General features: G+C 48.1%; 3 protein-coding genes across 4 annotated transcripts; 1 reads left to right on the top strand and 2 right to left on the bottom strand.

The window, feature by feature from the left end:
* Positions 1 to 4: 4 nt before the first annotated feature.
* ripk2 (receptor-interacting serine-threonine kinase 2) lies at positions 5 to 6,356 on the top strand. The gene is made up of 11 exons (XM_068748511.1): positions 5 to 231; positions 892 to 1,045; positions 1,785 to 1,940; positions 2,269 to 2,426; positions 2,745 to 2,794; positions 2,879 to 3,040; positions 3,399 to 3,484; positions 4,314 to 4,415; positions 4,492 to 4,582; positions 4,655 to 4,834; positions 4,919 to 6,356. Exons 1-11 carry the CDS (start codon positions 32 to 34, stop codon positions 5,302 to 5,304), a joined length of 1,725 nt encoding a protein of 574 aa, XP_068604612.1. The 5' UTR covers positions 5 to 31; the 3' UTR covers positions 5,305 to 6,356.
* Positions 6,357 to 7,167: 811 nt separating this feature from the next.
* Positions 7,168 to 9,539, bottom strand: LOC137904739 (uncharacterized). Its single transcript, XM_068748941.1, has 5 exons — positions 8,945 to 9,539; positions 8,375 to 8,559; positions 8,065 to 8,162; positions 7,349 to 7,424; positions 7,168 to 7,256 (listed from the first exon to the last, which is right to left on the bottom strand). Exons 1-5 carry the CDS (start codon positions 9,148 to 9,150, stop codon positions 7,168 to 7,170), a joined length of 654 nt encoding a protein of 217 aa, XP_068605042.1. The 5' UTR covers positions 9,151 to 9,539.
* Positions 9,540 to 11,272: 1,733 nt separating this feature from the next.
* Positions 11,273 to 17,446, bottom strand: LOC137904332 (coiled-coil domain-containing protein 39-like). 2 transcript variants are annotated; one of them, XM_068748499.1, is made up of 19 exons: positions 17,428 to 17,446; positions 16,687 to 16,980; positions 15,905 to 16,024; positions 15,663 to 15,809; positions 15,416 to 15,574; positions 15,253 to 15,345; positions 15,041 to 15,169; positions 14,760 to 14,951; positions 14,586 to 14,689; positions 14,379 to 14,511; positions 14,110 to 14,304; positions 13,869 to 14,033; positions 13,620 to 13,757; positions 13,032 to 13,364; positions 12,792 to 12,951; positions 12,508 to 12,614; positions 11,989 to 12,168; positions 11,836 to 11,909; positions 11,273 to 11,744 (listed from the first exon to the last, which is right to left on the bottom strand). In XM_068748499.1, exons 2-19 carry the CDS (start codon positions 16,783 to 16,785, stop codon positions 11,474 to 11,476), a joined length of 2,799 nt encoding a protein of 932 aa, XP_068604600.1. In that variant the 5' UTR covers positions 16,786 to 16,980; positions 17,428 to 17,446; the 3' UTR covers positions 11,273 to 11,473. The 2 variants fall into 2 exon arrangements, with proteins under 2 accessions (XP_068604600.1, XP_068604599.1); XM_068748498.1 differs by lacking the exon at positions 17,428 to 17,446 and having other exon boundaries at positions 16,687 to 17,117.
* Between the last annotated feature and the right edge of the window lie 1,230 nt (positions 17,447 to 18,676).

An 18,676-nucleotide genomic window follows, 5' to 3' on the forward strand; every position in this document is an offset into this window, starting at 1 on the left:
TAGACTTCCCGTTAAAGACTCATTCGGCGCTATGGAGCCTTCCGCGGCCACCGGGTGCATGAACATCGGCAGCCTGACCAGCGCCTTGCCGGTGATCCCCTACCAGAAGCTGACCGACCTGTACTACATCAGCAAAGGGGGCTTCGGCACCGTGTTCAGGGCGCAGCACTCCGACTGGAGGACCACCGTGGCCATCAAGTGCCTGAAGCTCGACTGTCCCGTCGGAGAAAGGTAAGGGTTAGATTGAACTCGGTGTTACACGCACAACCTCAGTCCACATCCGCGCCGTGCACGTTGGAGACAGCCGAGGTGGACAACTCGCGTTTGGGTCTCGGTTGTGATCACGGTGCGGGTTGAGCCGCTGGTCCCAGCCCGGCGACTGGATGACGCAGTCAGGTGATCAATCTTTTACAAGACGCGCTGTTCTGATTCATGATTGTTATGTGCAGAGCGTTTGAACTCCTTGCCAGCTTTCAATAAATTCTTACAGGAGTTGATTGATTTTTTTTAGGCTGATCCAGGAACTGTTTCATCTCGTAATACATCTGTAATACAAACAGGATGTTTGACTGTACTTGTACTCTAACGTTATATCTAATAAATCTATTCATCGTCATCATCATCTGGGTTAGAGCTCGTTTTGATAGGCTGGTGCTTTAAAAAAAGATGTTTTACATACTAAAAGGTATACAAATACTACGTCCCTGCAGTACCTGTCTGAAATGATTTCTGTTGATTCTGTGAAAACTATTTAAAAAATCTTGCACATCCATCCATAATATTCCTCCAATATTATCTCCCTTGGCAACACTATCAATGCTGGCAGCATCGAGGCATTCCTGGAACGTGTCGGAGTAAGAAACTAACCGCGAGTCAACGTCTGCGTTTCAGAGAGAGGAGCTGCCTGCTGAAGGAGGCGGAGGTTCTCCACAAAGCCAGGTTCAACTACATCATCCAGATTTTTGGCATCTGCAACGAGCCGGAGTTCTTCTGCATCGTCACGGAGTTCATGAGCAACGGTTCTCTGGACCTGTTGCTCCACGAGGTAACGAGACATCACCTGCAAAAGCGTGGCGCCGAGACCTGGACGGCTGAGAGACGGTGGCGCTGAGGAAGAGACAGGAGGCGGAGCTAGAAGTGGTGGAGATGAAGGTGCTGAGGTTCTCCTTGGGAGGGACCAGGATGGACAGGATTAGAAACGAGACAATAAGAGGGACAGAGAAGGTTAGACGTTTTGGGGACAATGTCAGAGAGACCAGACTCTCTGTCCTCTGTCCAGAGGAGAGACGGGGACTATATCGGTAGAAGGAGGCTGAGGACTAGAGGACGACCCAGCAGAAGATACATGGACGTAGTGAGGGAGGACGATGCAAAGGACAGGGTGAAGTGGAGAAGGTGAATTTGCTGTGGGGACTCCTCAGGGGACAAGAAGAAAGTTCAGTAGAATGAACCTTAGAAATAGGTTTTAACACTTGATCGAACTCTTAATTTTTGTTTCGTTTTTTTATGCTTCTGGTTTCTTTTCTCTCGTGGGTTGAACATGTCACGCTTTACTAGTGTGCCAGGAAGTCTTCTGTCAGAAATGAAAGTGAAACTGGGAAATAGACAGACCTGTTGGAACAAGTGAGGAGGGAGAGGCTCAGCCCTCAACAAAGATGCATTTAGCTTGTGGAATTTCCCTCTCTCCCAAGTGGCACGTTGCCACTCTTAATTCTGCGCCCCGGCCGCTGCTTGCGTTGTGAAAATGCGTCCTTTCACGGCCGCTCTGTCGTCTCTGCCCGCAGAAGGAACTCTACCCTGAACTCGCTTGGCCTTTGCGGCTGAGGATTCTGTATGAGATCGCCCTGGGGGTCAACTTCCTTCACAACATGAGCCCACCCCTCTTGCATCACGACCTAAAGACACAGAACATCCTGTTGGACGGGGAGTTTCACGTGAAGGTGTGTGTGTGTGTGTGTGTGTGTGTGTGTGTGCGCGTGTGGGTCCGAGAGTATTCTGTGGTTGACCACGGTCACCTCCGTTGTGGGTTTGCTGTTCATGGTTAGCATCAAGCTGAACTCCCACGTTGGCAAACAGAAACCAGAACGGACTATAAATCATCGTGAAACTTAGCATGTCTAACATCAAGCTAACTGTTAGCTAGCCTAGAATGTCCTGTTATTTTATTTGTATCAGCATTTTGATATTATCCTGATAATCATGTCTGCTAATCAATCCCTGATTCTTTGTGTCTGATCAAAGAACGCTCACAATCCTCATTCTGTCCAGATCGCAGACTTTGGACTCTCAAAGTGGCGGCAACTCTCCTTCAGCAAAGGCTCCGGCTCCAAGCCCACCGAGATGGGGGGCACGGTGATCTACATGCCCCCCGAGAAATACGAGCCATCCAAGAGTCGCCGGGGCGACGTGAAGCACGACGTGTACAGGTGAGACGTCGCAGCCCCGACACCTGATCAGAACGATGCTGCGTGGGGCTGAAGGGTTAGCGTGTTCCGTGCTAGCACGGTTCCGGACGCCGGATGGAATCGCACAGAAGGGAGAGCGGAGATGAGGGGTAAGAGGAGACGTCGTTTCCTGTTCTGGTGACTGCGCTAACCGTGGTGACGCCCGGCGTGTTTTGATAGAAACCGCTCCGACGGCAACGATGTGTTCCTTAAAGATGTTGTGCAATCGTCGCTCTTCCTGCCGCAGGGGAATACCCGGCCCGGAGAGTGACGCCGTTCCCGTTTCTATTTGTGTTTCAGCTATGCCATCATCATGTGGGAGGTGCTGTCCAGGCAGGTTCCATTTGAAGGTAGCGTTTTCTTCGCTCGGCTCATCGCTCTTTTCGAGATGCCGCCAGATGAAACAGCCGGGTCGCGTGTGTCCGTGTGTTCAGAGGTGACCAACCCCATGCAGATCATGTTCAGCGTGCTGCGCGGGACGCGACCCGACACCAGTCTGGACAGCCTCCCGGCCGACATTCCCGGCAGAGGGACCCTCGTCGGTCTGATGAGCTGCGGTTGGACGGCCAACCCCGACGAACGGCCTTCCTTCCTCAGTGAGTCGGCGGCGTTAAATGGCAGCCCTGAGATTCGATTACTCTCCCCTGAATGAGCGTTGAACCAGTTTGTTTGTGAGTCACGTCTCGCCGTGTTGCGTAACGCCGAAGCCCTTTTCCCCGCAGCAGCAACAACTCATCAGTCAGTCGCGTGTATTTTCTACAAAGCTAATTTACGGCAACGCCATGTCGCCGTGCTTCCTGTCGCCGTGCTTCCTGTCGCCGCGCTTCCTGTCGCCGCGCTTCCTGTCGCATCCACGGGGCCCAGTCGGACCAGTGTGTCGCCAGTCGAGAATCATTTTGGCTCACATTCATACATTTACACTATTTAAGCTCTGATGCGTTTGCCGCCCAACAGAGTGTCTGATCGAGCTGGAGCCCATGGTGAGGAAGTACGATGACATTGACTTCCTGGAAGCCCTGTTGGAGATTAAGAGGTCAAAGGTCAGGAGCATTCTGACAGTTTTTTCTCTCTTTTTTTTTTATGTGTGTGTCCTGAGGAAATAATGCACATTATTCTAAATTAAATGGGCGGCATTTGGAGACCAACGTACTCCTCTCTCTCACGCACGCACACACACGCGCGCACGCACGCACACACACACAGAAGACCGTTGTTCTTTATGTGCCTCACCAGACGGCGTCGATGAAGGAAGATCCTGTTACATGGGGATAAAGGAGGGGTCAAAATTAGCTGCATCATTTCCCCTCAACACAACCTTCCTCTTTTTGGCGTGTGCGTGCGTGCGTGCGTGTGCGTGTGCGTGTCCACCTGCCACGCTCGAGATGACTGAATCAAGTTTCGGTGAAACTAGTTTGAGATAAAGGTGGAAAAACAAGTTGTGTTAAAGTTTGTTTTAAACACTTTTGGGTGTGTGTGTGTGTGTGTGTGTGTGTGTGTGTGTGTGAGTCTTTCTATTTAATTACAGTGACTTTGATTTTGTATGTTTAAAGTTTCTTACCGGTGACTAAAAGCAGGCGGAGGATTCAGTCGAACCCCGAAGGCTCTGTTTTTAGGAACAAGTGATGTAAATATTTAACTCTGGTCGGATTCTAATCCGTAAACCGTTCGACCCGAGTCGGCGCTTCTTCTTTTTTTCCTCTGAACAAACGCTCTTTGTCGGTCAGGGTTTCCTTCTACACGAGGGTCAGTGAACGCAGCGTCTCCGGTTTATTGCCCATTTATTGGCTTCAGCGGTTTAATCTTCAACATAAATGTTATGCTTGCGTTTGATGATGACTCATTTCCCTCTTCTTCCTTGTTCCTCTTCAGCTGATGGCGGGGGCAGGCTGTTGTGCCACCCAGCCCCTGTGTGAGAGGAGGAATGAGGAGGGCTCTCTGAACGCGCTCAAGGAGAAGCCTAACCCCTGGCCGGTGAGTAAAGAGGCTGAAGGGGTGGGGGGGGGGCGGGGGGTGGTGGAGAAACTCAAACCTCTGAATGTTCCTGCAGGAGAGCTCAGGCTCAGGCTCCTGTTCGTCCCAGGACACGGACATCTCTCTGCCGGGGGCCCTCACCAGCAGCAACACCGCCCCCTCTCGAGGTAATCGCAGGGGGCGTGTTTTACGTAGATTTAGCCCGCGCTCATCACGCCGACTTCCGCTTTGTGCTTTAGAGGAGCTCCCTCCGTCGTTCCTGCCTCATAATCTGGAGCCCCCGGAGTCTCTGAAGGACCACTGCGCCCTGAACGGCTACCAGAGCGCCAGGCCGATGAACGACCTGAACCAAATCAAGCCCGCCCTGCCCACCAATGAGTACGAGACGCAGCTGGATAAGCCGCAGCCTCGGCAAGCAGGTATGAGCCGTCGGCACCGCGGACGACCCGATCGGCGATTCACGTTTCTTTAACGATTTATCTCGTTCTGTCAATCTCTCGCAGCAGATTGCTCTCCTTCGTGGCACGGCCTCCCCGCCAAAGGCCCGATCTCCGAGTGGATCGGGATGCGGCGCGAGGAGATCGCCGCCCAGATGACGGAGGCCTGTCTGAACCAGAGCTTGGACGCCCTGCTGGCCCGCTCCATGCTGATGCGGGAGGATTACGAGCTGGTGGTGATCCAGGCCACGCGCACCGCCAAGGTACGCCAACTCTTGGACAACTGTCACCGGCACGGCGAGGACTTCTGCCGCGTCGTGGTGCGCAAGCTGCACGAGAACAAGCAGATGGGCCTGCAGCCGTACCCGGCGGGAATTGTCTCCCCGACCGCAGCCCCGCCGCCCAGCGCCCCGCCGTTATCCACGTCCTGCAACATCACCAGGAACATATAGAGGCGGAAACCGCCCGGGTCACTATGGCAACCCGACGCGATGTGGACGTGACTGGTGCGAGTCCTCCCTTCAGTGCCGGCGAGGATAAAAGAGTCACAAACTATGCTTCGACTCAACGACGGGTTTTATTCTGTTCAATCAGGATCTAAATGTTTCCGACTGAATCAGCGGTTTTCATTAAGAGCGTTTGGGATTTCGTGATGCGTTTTTATTTATAGTCCATCTGACTGGGTGTGTGTGTGTGTGTGTGTGTGTGTGTGTGTGTGTGTGTGTGTAAGTTGACCTGAAGGACCAGAGGACAGACGTTGCACTGGAGAACCTGCATCTCAAATGAGGTTTACCGTTATGACAGGAATGTTAGTCTCTCGTATCGTTCTGGGTTTGTAATCCTGACGGCATTTCGCAGCCGAGCGAAGCGACAAAAGAGCGTCTTCGTCTGTCTTCAGGCTGGAATCGGGTGTTTAGAAAATTTCAGGTTCAGTTTGAACGAAGAGCCGAGAGGAATACGTTCCGTGATTTTCACGCCGAGCCGCTGCAGAAATTAAATCATCAAAAGGGGGATCGATAAATATTCACAGTATTTCAAACCAGCTCAGGAGTTGCTCATTAAATTCCTGCGTTGTGTGCGTCGTCACTGCCTTCACGTCTGATTGCGTTAGAAATGCAGCTGCAGCATTTACGGCCTGCGGCGCCATTAGCCTTTTTTTGTCATGTGACATAAATCAATAAAGTAGCGACAGTGTGCGAAACCAGCAGCAGACGCAGTCATTTAAATGAGAACGGGGTCATCGATCGACTCGTACCGAGATATTGGATGGTTTTGCCCTCGTTCATTCTACTTTTGTTCTCAGATGCGATCTGTAAAAGTCGTGTTTTCACGATGTTGGGGTTTGACATTCGTGGTTTTGCTTTTTGCAGAACGCGGGCCGAGTCGAGCTCCACGAGTCACGATCAAAATGCATGCGTCCCGTCTGACATGCGAGCGTTCCGTTGATGTGCAGCTGGGGTTTTTCAGATGTTGTCAGATTCCATTAAAATGGGTTCTGTTTTTATCTCTGCCTGCTTTTTGTGTTTGTTTGTTTTCTTGAATTAGCTCAGCTAGCTCGTATGTTTCGCCAACAAGGTTTACAAAAAGCCTTTCAACAGTAATTCGGTTTATTTGAGGATTTATTTGACTCCCAAAGAAAAGGAGGTCAGAGTGAATGTTGAGGAGCTGATCCGGGTGCTTCAGCTGGAAATATGTAACTTCTGAGACTTGATGTCAACTAACAAAACTCTTGTCATCGGCTCAGGGAGGAGATGGATGCATTTCATGATCTATATGCATTCGTTTATGGATTATCTTCTGTATAAACCTTTTGATCGTAGGGACAGAAACCCAGAGGGTTTGAATAAAGGCATCAGACCGTTGCAGGCTTCCAGTGTAAGAGGTAAGAGAACATGGGGGGGGAGGGGGGGGTCCGTTTTTCTCCTCCTGTGATTGAATGAGGATGAAAAAAACAGTCTCTTACTTTTCTCTTCTGTGATGTTTTACAGAGAGACTCCAGAAGGAGGCGCTGTCTCCTCACAATCAGTCTGGACTTCTCCCCCCTTAGCAATACGGAGGCTCGAAAAGTGACGTATTTTGTTGACGCGAGGCTTCAGATTATGACGTCATTTTTATTGTCAAAATACATCAATGGCACTCAGGAAAGGTTGAATGTTCAGTCATGGTGCGTTGTGTGTAAGTAAAACTACTGATTGATGAAATGAAATTGCTGAATAAATGGTCAACTGCACCTTTATAATGTTTTATATCTGTGTACTGTATTATCTATACTATATATAGATATATATATGTTATCTATAACAGATAAGAGCACTTTAGGAAAAGGAGCAGTTTGCCACGAGGCCGGGACAGATCCACTTGTTGCTGATTTGTTTGTATCCCACAGCATTGATCAGATCACTCCCTGCATGGGCAGATAAAATCAACACGATCACCTGATCAGATCGAACCGTGACGTGGCATATTCTGAGCTCCAGGTGTGACCGTTCTTTTTACCGTCCATCAGGTTCTGCAGGCTGCAGAAGGTGCTGTTCCCTGCTGGGTCGTTGGAGAGCTCAGGAGCTACTTCTCCCTGTGGATCAGAGCCATCGGACTGAATGGAAGCTGGTGTGTTCACAAATAGAGCCTATCCCAGCTGGCCGGGGTACACCCCGGACGTGTCGCCATGCAGTGCATCGCGGATGGGGGGCACACAGAAACAGACGTATATAAATATGGATATAACTGGTTATCACCCTTTGAGGAGTTATGGTCAGGAGAAAATAACATTTATATTTTCTATAAGATCGCTTTTTCTAATATTTGATTGAAGGCCTATTAATTTCATTTCATTTAATATTAAATATTTCGGTTAAATTTAAAGTTAAGTTGAAAAGAAAACCAAAAGAAAGTTTTTAAAAGGAAAGAAAGTAAAATTATTTCATTTCATTATGTATGAATTTTTATTTTTCAGATAAAATGTAGAGAGAAGAAAAGAAAATTAATATAATCTTTTGTTTAATTATTATTTTTTGGATAATTTCTCAGACCAAATGAAATAATGACTTTGCTGTATTTGTTTTCAGTATATTCTTTCTCTTTCAGGGAGGTTTCCTGATGGCGTTCCCACAGTCACCCGCACCATTGAGACCAGAACGCAGACCAGTAAAACCAGTAAAACCACAGACTGAGCTGGGGGGGGGGGGGGGGGGGGATGGTTCCTTTGTACTTACGGTCACTTCGCAGACGGTTTTCTGCTCCAGAACAAACTGAAGGTCGGTCACGTTTCTGCTTGTTGGATCCGTGTGCGTGGCTTTGATCAGGTACGGATCTGCCGACACGAGCTGCAAATTCAGTCGGTGGGAAACTCAAGTTCACTTTGTCGGTGTCCGACAATGGAAGTATAGAAATACGGGTTCTCACAGATTGCGATTAAAACAAAGCGAGTGAGCAACAAACAGGGAGAAAAAAATATCAATAGCTGGGGTGACGTCACGTATACCAATCCAATGAAATGTTATAATCTAGCGGGTTTGGTGAGACTCTGAGGAAACATCTCTTCGTATAATATTCTTAATGTGCCTCCTGCTTTATTATAACTCAGCCGGGCCTTCCTGACCTCGTAGCGGCACCTCTGTCCTTCATAGGGACATCTCTGCCCGACCTGCCAGGCCTCGATCTGGTTCACCAGCTTCACAAAAACGTCTGGACACAAAATGCCAAACAACCTGCAGAGAAACAGAAGAGACTCCTTTGACCCCATGATCTTTACAGACCATGCGGAGAATATGCAGATCAGAATCCCATCGCTCTGCGGGGGTGAGACTAATGTGAGTCTTGTGATTCCTGCAGTCCCACATGAGATCAGTTCCCCTTGAGCAATCAATCCAGCGTGCATTTGAACCTTTTTTACACTGGATTCCTCCGTGCAAGTTAAAAAAAAACCCTCAGACATGACCTACTTCTTGCTCCCACGCTGTAACATCTGCTGTGTGAATTTTAGAATGAATATTTTAAAAAAATAAAACATTTATAAATACACAGAATTCACTTGAAGTTGAAGATCTCCTAAACGCACCTCCAGCCCCCCCCCCCAAAATGAATCAACGTTACCATATGACTTTGCACTGCGAGGCGCGCACCTCCTCGCTGGAGGTGGTGGAGGTGATGGAGGTGATGTCCATCAGGAGGAGAACTGAAGCTGCGAAGAGGAGTCGAGGGTCCATGCTGGCGAGTGATCCTGTGTGAAGAAGTCCTCTGAATGGCAGCTCAATCTGCCCAGGTGGGGGGAGGAGCGCATCATGGGTCATGTGGAACATTCGGATTAACCGTGGATGGAATTGAGGATTTATAGTTTGCTTCACGCTGAAGAGGCAGACAAATGTTTGTTTTGGTGTTTTATTTAATGTGTAGTTGCACAATTTTAAAGCATAAAGTGTGTTTTTTTTTTAAACCGATTTAATTATTGCTTTCCAATAACCGGTTAAAAATCAATAACCAGAGAGAAGTTTATATTCATCAATATGTATTGAGTGAAGTTCTGTCCAGCAGGCGTGGAAAGTTTTCCTATTATGTTTTGGATTTTTTGTTGCTAAAATACTTTAACGTTATTTCCAGGATCCTCAGGAAGAGACTTCACCCTATAGTAAAGTTTCCTTCCTGATTAAGTAATGGATTTTTTATTTTTTTATTTTTTGTGAGCAGACGAACTTTAAACTTTATTTATTCAGTAATGTTTAGAGGAGCTGGGAAGCATAAATATAGGATTAAATACGCGTTGTTACTGTACGAAATCAATCAGTTTTCATTTAAAAAAAAAACATTTTTGCAATAATTTCCATTTATTTTTTGCAGGTCCACAAAATATTTGAAAGGAAAATACAAATCTAAAAATGAAATCAGAAAATAGACTTTAAAACAGTTTGCTCTCGTGGGTCGAGGTTTGGAGGTTTCACACTCTGGTGATGCGCTTCACCGTCAGAGTGAAGTCCGCGTTCGGCTGGAACCCCTGGATCATCGCGGAGATCTGGGAAACACGGAGAATACTTTTGTGTCCCGGCTCCGCTGTGAACGGGATTAGGAGAGATTACCTGTCTCAGGATTGGGCCGATCGTGTCGCCATTTAGCTCCACGTTGGATTTAACAGCAGCCTGGAGGATCGCCACAACTGCGGGACAAATAAAAATGTATTTATTAAATGAAACGAAATGGAATTCTGAATTGAATTGAATTCTCCTGAAGGGGGTTTCCCGACCATCTTCTGACTCTGGCGTGACCGTGGGGCTCAAGGGAGTGGTCGTGGAAACTGGACACACACACACACACACACACACACAACGGACACAATGACGTTAACTAAATGTTACGCATTTAACGGATCTGTGCCGGTAGAGACTCACTCGTCTGCGCCGCGCACGAGGCCAGACATCCGGTAAACAGCAGCAGCAGCAGCGGCGGCGGCGGCATGTTGGACGTTTATACCCCGAGAAGAGCGAAAACAGAAGCGGCGAAACGTTCACGTCCGTCTGTCGGAGCCTCCGGACGCTTATTGTTCTGAAAGCAGGAAGCAAAACGGGGGAAAACCTCCTTGAGAGGGAGTGGCGGAACAAGAGCTGTTCAGGCGCAGGTTCTATAACATTTGTTAAAAAGGAAAGTCTTTAGTCTACTCTTGAACATAGAGATGGTTTCTCCACGAACAAAAAACGGGGAGCTGATTCCACAATAAAGGAGCTTGAGAACTGAAAGCCTTGCCCGCTGTCTGCTCTTGGAAATTTTTGATAGAGCAGGCCAGCATTTTGGGACCGCAGGGTTCTTGTGGGGCAATATTGGATAATCAGCTCTGTAGGGTAACCCTATCTGGATTTGGGTTTTATCCACATTGCCCCGCATAACCTGTCGTTACCGAACCAATATTATGTAAATGTGTTTGCCAACAGGTAGATTAAAATATTTACCACATTTTTCAGTGTCCGATATCTCTGAGACATCACGGCTGGTTGAATGGCTGCTGTCTCCATAATATTACTGTCATTTACGACTGTAAGACAACACTTAAACCGATTGAAACCGTTTATAAACAAGCTCTAGAGAACAAGAACAAGTATTGGATGAAAAGCCAAATATGTACCATCAGTAATCCCTAGAATTTGTTCTATTAAGTTGTTTCAACACATTTATTTACAGAGACATCCACAGAGGTCTGGTAGCTTTAAAGACACCAAAATGGGAACATTTATTTTATCATTAAACATGTGTCTTCAAACAAACAGCATTATGCTTAGAAAATTACAATCAATTATTTATACTGACTTTTTGCACACACCTATCATCAAACAAAAATAGAACCGGAAATGCACACTAGAGTATTAAAATGCAATATTTAAAAGAGCATCCCCCCGTGAACCCGTGTTTAGATTACAAATCAGAAATGTGTTTATCAACTTGCTTTTGCGTGGAGCTCAAACATTAACACAAGATGTTGACTCCTCTCTAATTGGCTTCAGAAAAAACAAAAAGCCAAACACTTTAGATAAAAGTTCCAACCCCCCCCCCCCCCCAAACAAACAAACAAAACAATATAACCTAATATCAAACCTAATATAATCAAATAAACTGTTCTTATAAGCCCAGGAACGGCTTCTTTCATTTTCTCCTGGAGGAGCTGGAACTCCTGGAGGAGTCGAGAGGAGGGGCGGTCACGGGCAGATCCAAGCCCACCTCCACAACGTTCAGCGCCAGGGGTTGACGAGAGGAGGCCCCAGGGCGACGGGTCGTGGACCTACGGGAGGTGGAGGAGGAGCTGGAACTCCTGGAGGAGTCGAGAGGAGGGGCGGTCACGGGCAGATCCAAGCCCACCTCCACAACGTTCAGCGCCAGGGGTTGACGAGAGGAGGCCCCAGGGCGCTGGAGGGCGCTATGGGAGGAGGAGGAGATCCTGTGTTACATTATTATTAGTATTTCTCGTTCGGCCTCGATTCCCGAGATGAATCTGAAGCGTTCCTGACCTCGGTGAAGACGAGCGGCGGCCGGTGTTCGTGCTGGCGGGAGTGGACGACATGGACGGGAAAGACAGGTTGGCCTGAGAGGACAGGACACAAGCATTAGAGGTGAAAACCCGGTTTGTCTCACGGAGAAATGGACCGCCGGCCGCGTCGTACCTCCAGGAAGTACCGCTCCAGCACCGCTCTGAGGTCGGGCTGCCCCTCCGCGGACTCCATCAGCATCTTGTCGATGCTGCTGTTGAACTCCTTGAACTCCGTCAGTTTCTCGTCCTGCTCCTCGGACGTCACGCCCCCGGAGTGCTGAGCAGAGGGGACCGCCGCGGTCAACTCGCGACCCTAGAAATGGACGGGACGATGACATCTTATTTCGGATTGCGTGTTCGTGCATTCCGCAGGACGAACGAAGACGCAGACGTGAAACCTCCTTCGTGGCTCGCTCTATTTTCTCCCGCTGGGAAAGGAATTGTTTTTTTTCAGGTCTCTGACGACCGATTCTTTGTGCTCAACATTAGTTTTCTCCTGTTGCACTTCTTCTACAGTTCACTTCCTGGAAATGAAGAGTGAGGCAGACACACACTCTGCACGTATTCTAAGTGTCCAGTCATTCTTTCTGATGCAGATGTAAGACTAGATCAGGAAGTAAACGGCTCCACGCTGGCCAGAAAGAGGACGAACCTGTAAATCCCGTTGGAGCTCTGCTACCTGGCGTCTCTTCGACTTGGCCGTCTGCAAAGCTGCCCTCAGTTGCTCCTCCAGCTTCCGCTTTTCCTGGTATTCCCGGCCTAAAGCAAAAAGAAGAAAACCATTCTGGATTCGTCCATCGCTGCTGGAGATCAGAGTAAACTTTGATTCCTCCTGATGACATTAAACGTAGCATGTTGCTGCTTCTGCGGTTCAACAATCCCGGTCCGGATCTCCTCGCTGCTGGGTTCAGGTTCAGCCCGGATGCTCGTACGTACCGGACTTTTTCTCCGCGCAGAGGGAAGCGTGGAATGCCGCGTTGCTGGCGTTCCACATCTGGATGATGTTCTGCAGGCCCGTATTCTCCAGCTCCGTCTTCCGGATCTTCGCGTCCAGGTTCTCCCCCCGACTCCGGAGCTCCTCCCTCTCCCGTGTGGCCTGGTGAAAAGCACACGGGCGCCTCGATGTGTCGTTCAGCGCCAGCGGGCTCTGTGTGAGACGCTATTGCTGCGTCTTACCTTTGTGTTGTAGTAAGCCAGGGGCGGCTCCTTCTCGCCCTCGGGAGCCGCCATCGGCAGCATCATGGCCTCGAAGCGTGCCTTCAGCTTGTCCACCTCGGACAGCTTCTTGTTCAGCTCGGTTTTGAGCGCATGTCTCTCCCGCTCGGCGACCTTCACCTGCTGCCGGAGCGCTTCCTTGTAGGCCTTGATCTCGCTCTCCCTCTCCTGGAAGGCGCTCTGCAGCGCCACCTTCCTGGCCTCCAAGCACAGCTTTCCGTCCACCATTTTGGACTGCAGATCCCTCTTGCGCTTCAGCTCTATTTTCATGGCATTGACCTCCACCAACTTGTCCTGATGGGGACACGAAATCGACAACACAGGACACACATTTGCTCTGAGTGGATCTGTATTTGGACCTCGGCAAGTTGTCCACAAATAAAGACGGCGTCGTCCTTAATGGGACAGAATTCTTTTTGGTCACATTAAGGGTTCTTTAGACGCCATTTTATTGATCAGCCGTGTAAATGTTAGGGCTGCAGCTGCATTCTTTGTGATGTTCTAATGTCCCCGTGGTTTTCTGGTACCCGTTATGACATCACTGCGTACCTGATTCTCACGCTTGAGACTCCTCAGCTCCCTCTCTTTGGCGTTACAGAGCAGCTCCAGCTCGTCCAGCTTCCCGTCCAGCTCTCTCTTTTCAGCTTCTGATTTCTCCTTCTCGTTCCTCAGACGGCGAATGTCGTTCTGTCAGGGAAGGCGTGCAAAGGATTTATTTATTTCGTGGCTCGCCCTGTGAACAGCACAGAGGGGGGGGGGGGGGGGGGGTGCAGTGAGGTAATCAGTGGCCGGACTGACCTCGGACTCCTTAAGCGAGCTGGTCAGCTTGGCGGCTATCCTCCTCCTCTCCTCTAGGGTTTTGGTCAGCTCAGCGATCTTCACATCCAGCATTTGTGTGTCGTCTGAGCTGACGTTGCCTTGCAGGTTTGACAGTTGTTTGGCCAAGCTGACAATCTGGGAGTCCTGGAGGGAAATACGCGAGCATCGTCATTCGCGGTCAAAGGAGGACGAGGCGGCGCCGTGGAGACGATCAGCCAACCTGTCCCGCTGTGGTCTTCTGCTGCCTCAACAATTCCTTCTCCAGTTTTCTCAGCTGGCCATCCAGGTTGGCGACGGTTGATTCGTCCCTTGAAGCCTGGGCGGCAGCATCTCTTTTCTTTGTTTGGAGGAGCCGCAAACTTTCCTTCTGACTACAAAGCTCCTCCCTGCACTTGTGGAGGTGGATGTCCAACTCCTGCAAAGACAGACAGGCAGACAGATAGACAGACAGACAGGCACAGACAGACAGACAGACAGACAGACAGACACCTTGACTGCTCGGTCCTCCTCCACGAGGAGCTGATCCATCTGTGCGACTCTCTCCTCCTCGCTGAGGACGCTCCGGGTCACGACCTCCAGCTTCTCCCGCAGCGCAGCGATGAGGTCGTCCTCCGTCTTCAGTCTACGGCGACACAAACGCACTCGGACTAAACCCCGGATTTGTAACCAAGCAGCAGCCGCTTGACTTTTACCGACCTGCGCTCGTTGTACTCGGCTTCCTTCTTCAATGCCGATATGGTTGACGTGACAGAAGCGACATCAGAGGACAATCTGTCCCTGATAGCTTTACAACTGTCCAACTGCAAGAGACGCGAGCGTCAGTTCTCCGAGCTGAACCCACAGCTGAAGGCATTTGGGAGAGAGACTGACCTCGTCCTGCAGCCTGCGGCGATTAGTCTCTTCCTCCTTCAGATCCAGACGCAGCTTGGACACCAGCTGGCTGCAGGAGCTCCTCTTCCTCTCCAGTTCCTCGTTGTTGTCCCTTTGGATTTGCAGCATGTGCTTCATCTCTGCCGCGGCGCTGCTCTTCTCTCTCAGGTTCTGGTTGGTTTGGTTCTGTTGCTAGAAGAAGAAACAGGATGATGAACTTCTCCTCCTCACATTCTGTTGGATTTTATTTTACATTGTTGTCTCTAGAGTCCCAGATTTACCAGCATGCATTGCTGCATCGCCGCGTCCTTTTGCTTCATCTGCTCGATGGTGCGTTCCCATTGGTTGGTGATTTGCTGCGTCTCCAGGTGGGCCTGCTGCAAACTCTCCATCGTTTTATCCAAAGCAAGCTAGATAGAAAAGCAGAAGAGGGATAAGAAAAGAATGCCACTTCCACAAAAGCAATAAGAACACAAAGCGTTTCTCACGATACCTGGTCAGAAGTCATTGCTGTCAACTCTTGGTCGAGTGCTTCACGCATTTTGTTGGCCTCCAGTGTCTTCTTCTCTACTTCCAGCGTGAGCGACTACAGGAAACGAATATAAAGCTGTTAGCTCATGAAAACCACAGAATGGAGGCCTTTTCTTTCTCTTCACCTTGATCCTCTGATCATCTTGCTGATCATATTTCATGACGGCCATCGTGTCGTCCTCTTTCTGTTTAGACTCATTGTAAAAGTCATCCATGCGCTGCTGGTCCCAACCCATCCGTTTCCTGAACTCCTCCAGCTTCTGTTTGGTCTCGAATATTTGGTTCTGACGACACGGACAAAGTCTGTTTACACGCGTTCTGGCCTAAACGGCCATCGTTATTATAAAAATATGCAATGGATTGGTTAGAAACCTCGAGCACGTTCTTCCTGTCTCCTAAACATTGCCGGTCCTTCTCCATCTCAGCGGTCTGCTGTGACAGATGAGCCGCCTCCCTTTCTGCGAGGGCTGTGAGGTGTTTCTCCATCTCGATTTCGCTTTCCTTCGCCCTGCACAGAGCCTGCGTGTAGAAAAAGCAAATATATCGAGAACACAGTTACCAAAAAAGTAATCTATATGAAACAAATTGAATTAGCAGTGTCATGATAGGCTTACCTCTGTGTTTTCCAGCTCTTGGCTGACATTTTTTAAGTATTTGGTCATGTACTCCTTTTCATCCTTGTCGCTGGCGAGTTTGTTGTCCAGTCGTGCCAATTCCATCTCGGTCTTATGAATCTGTCGTTGAGGAAGGGAGATGCGTGAAAATACCTGTGGCTGTTACAGAACTATTTGTTCTTTTTGCACCACTGCGTGTAGTTAGATAAACCTGGTCAGGGCTGCATCCATTACTTTGTAGAGACGGGGACACCATCAGGACGTAAAAACCTTTTTACCAAAGGGGGACTTACAATGGCCTTCTTTGTTTGCCCCTTTTAGTGTCTATGCTTGACTAAAATAATTATATATCAATCAATCAATCAACTCTTTATTGCAGACACAATGGTCTAATAAAAAAACACACATAACATTTACAACGTTTACACAGTAAACACAGTAATCCTACAATAAGATCCAGTACCAATGACTCCAGATGCCTGAGTTGAACTTGACTGAACTTATGCTTGGCTGAGTCAGTGTTCTGATGATGTCATTCCCTGAGTCATGCAGCCGACATATAAACCTGTATGACAGGCACTGGACCAATATATACTGTATATAAAATATATTTATTTATTTTTACTCATGTGTAGACTTATTTGTAAAAACAAAACATATTCACTTGGGAAAGTTCTCCCTCCGGGGGCGCACAGTAGCTGGAATCGGAACTTCCTGTATCGTGTCGCCCCCTAGTGGCACTCTCAGAAATGGCTGCGTTATTTTCAAGATAACGGTCTTACCTTTTCTAACAACGCCTTGTTTTCTGCGTTGATTTGGGGGATGGCAAAGCGCTTGTCCCAGCCCATCTCAGATAAAACTGTGTTAATAACGTTCGTCATCTTTCCAGCGCGCCCCTATCTCACTTTTTAGAGCTTCTATCCGCCTTTCCGGAGCTCTTCCAAGCCCTCCGGTCTGTTGTCTGTGTTCCGTCGCCCTGAGCAACTTAAAATGCCGTTAAGGAGGCAGCGCGAGGGCACGCGTCATATCCGCCAGAGACGTCCCGTCCCACTAGTAGAGCACCAGGCGAGCGCCCTCTTGTGGAATTACAGCAGATTTAGACAGAATGCAAATGAAATCCATCGTGATACGAAAGGAGTTTGAACGAAATATAGTCAGAAATTATAACATAGCTAACATTTGAATTGTGAAAAATAAATGCATTGTATGGATAAACGTGTAAACACGTAAAAATTGTAAAGAAAAAAAAAAAAGGCTACATAGTCAAACTCATCTTTTTGGCAGCAAACATCAGCCAACATAGTAAGGTTATAATCCTTGTTATTAGTCACTAAATATAAAATAAAAGTTATTTATTTATTTTTACTCATGTGTAGACTTATTTGTAAAAACAAAACATATTCACTTGGGAAAGTTCTCCCTCCGGGGGCGCACAGTAGCTGGAATCGGAACTTTCTGTATCGTCTCGCCCCCTAGTGGCACTCTCAGAAATGGCTGCGTTATTTTCAAGATAACGGTCTTACCTTTTCTAACAACGCCTTGTTTTCTGCGTTGATTTGGGGGATGGCAAAGCGCTTGTCCCAGCCCATCTCAGATAAAACTGTGTTAATAACGTTCGTCATCTTTCCAGCGCGCCCCTATCTCACTTTTTAGAGCTTCTATCCGCCTTTCCGGAGCTCTTCCAAGCCCTCCGGTCTGTTGTCTGTTGTCTGGCGCCCTGAACAACTTAAAATGCCGTTAAGGAAGCAGCGCGAGGGCACGCGTCATGTCCGTCCCGTCCCACTTGTCGAGGACCAGGCGAGCGCCCTCTTGTGGAATTACAGCAGATTTAGACAGAACGCAAATGAAATCCATCGTGATACGAAAGGAGTTTGAACGAAATATAGTCAGAAATTATAATATAGCTAACATTTGAATTGTGAAAAATAAATGCATTGTATGGATAAACGTGTAAACACGTAAAAATTGTAAAGAAAAAAAAAAAAGGCTACATAGTCAAACTCATCTTTTTGGCAGCAAACATCAGCCAACATAGTAAGGTTATAATCCTTGTTATTAGTCACTAAATATAAAATAAAATTTATTTATTTATTTTTACTCATGTGTAGACTTATTTGTAAAAACAAAACATATTCACTTGGGAAAGTTCTCCCTCCGGGGGCGCACAGTAGCTGGAATCGGAACTTCCTGTATCGTGTCGCCCCCTAGTGGCACTCTCAGAAATGGCTGCGTTATTTTCAAGATAACGGTCTTACCTTTTCTAACAACGCCTTGTTTTCTGCGTTGATTTGGGGGATGGCAAAGCGCTTGTCCCAGCCCATCTCAGATAAAACTGTGTTAATAACGTTCGTCATCTTTCCAGCGCGCCCCTATCTCACTTTTTAGAGCTTCTATCCGCCTTTCCGGAGCTCTTCCAAGCCCTCCGGTCTGTTGTCTGTGTTCCGTCGCCCTGAGCAACTTAAAATGCCGTTAAGGAGGCAGCGCGAGGGCACGCGTCATATCCGCCAGAGACGTCCCGTCCCACTAGTAGAGCACCAGGCGAGCGCCCTCTTGTGGAATTACAGCAGATTTAGACAGAATGCAAATGAAATCCATCGTGATACGAAAGGAGTTTGAACGAAATATAGCCAGAAATTATAATATAGCTAACATTTGAATTGTGAAAAATAAATGCATTGTATGGATAAACGTGTAAACACGTAAAAATTGTAAAGAAAAAAAAAAAAGGCTACATAGTCAAACTCATCTTTTTGGCAGCAAACATCAGCCAAC

This window comes from Brachionichthys hirsutus, chromosome 15 (assembly GCF_040956055.1).
Source record: "Brachionichthys hirsutus isolate HB-005 chromosome 15, CSIRO-AGI_Bhir_v1, whole genome shotgun sequence".
Lineage (NCBI taxonomy): Eukaryota > Metazoa > Chordata > Actinopteri > Lophiiformes > Brachionichthyidae > Brachionichthys > Brachionichthys hirsutus.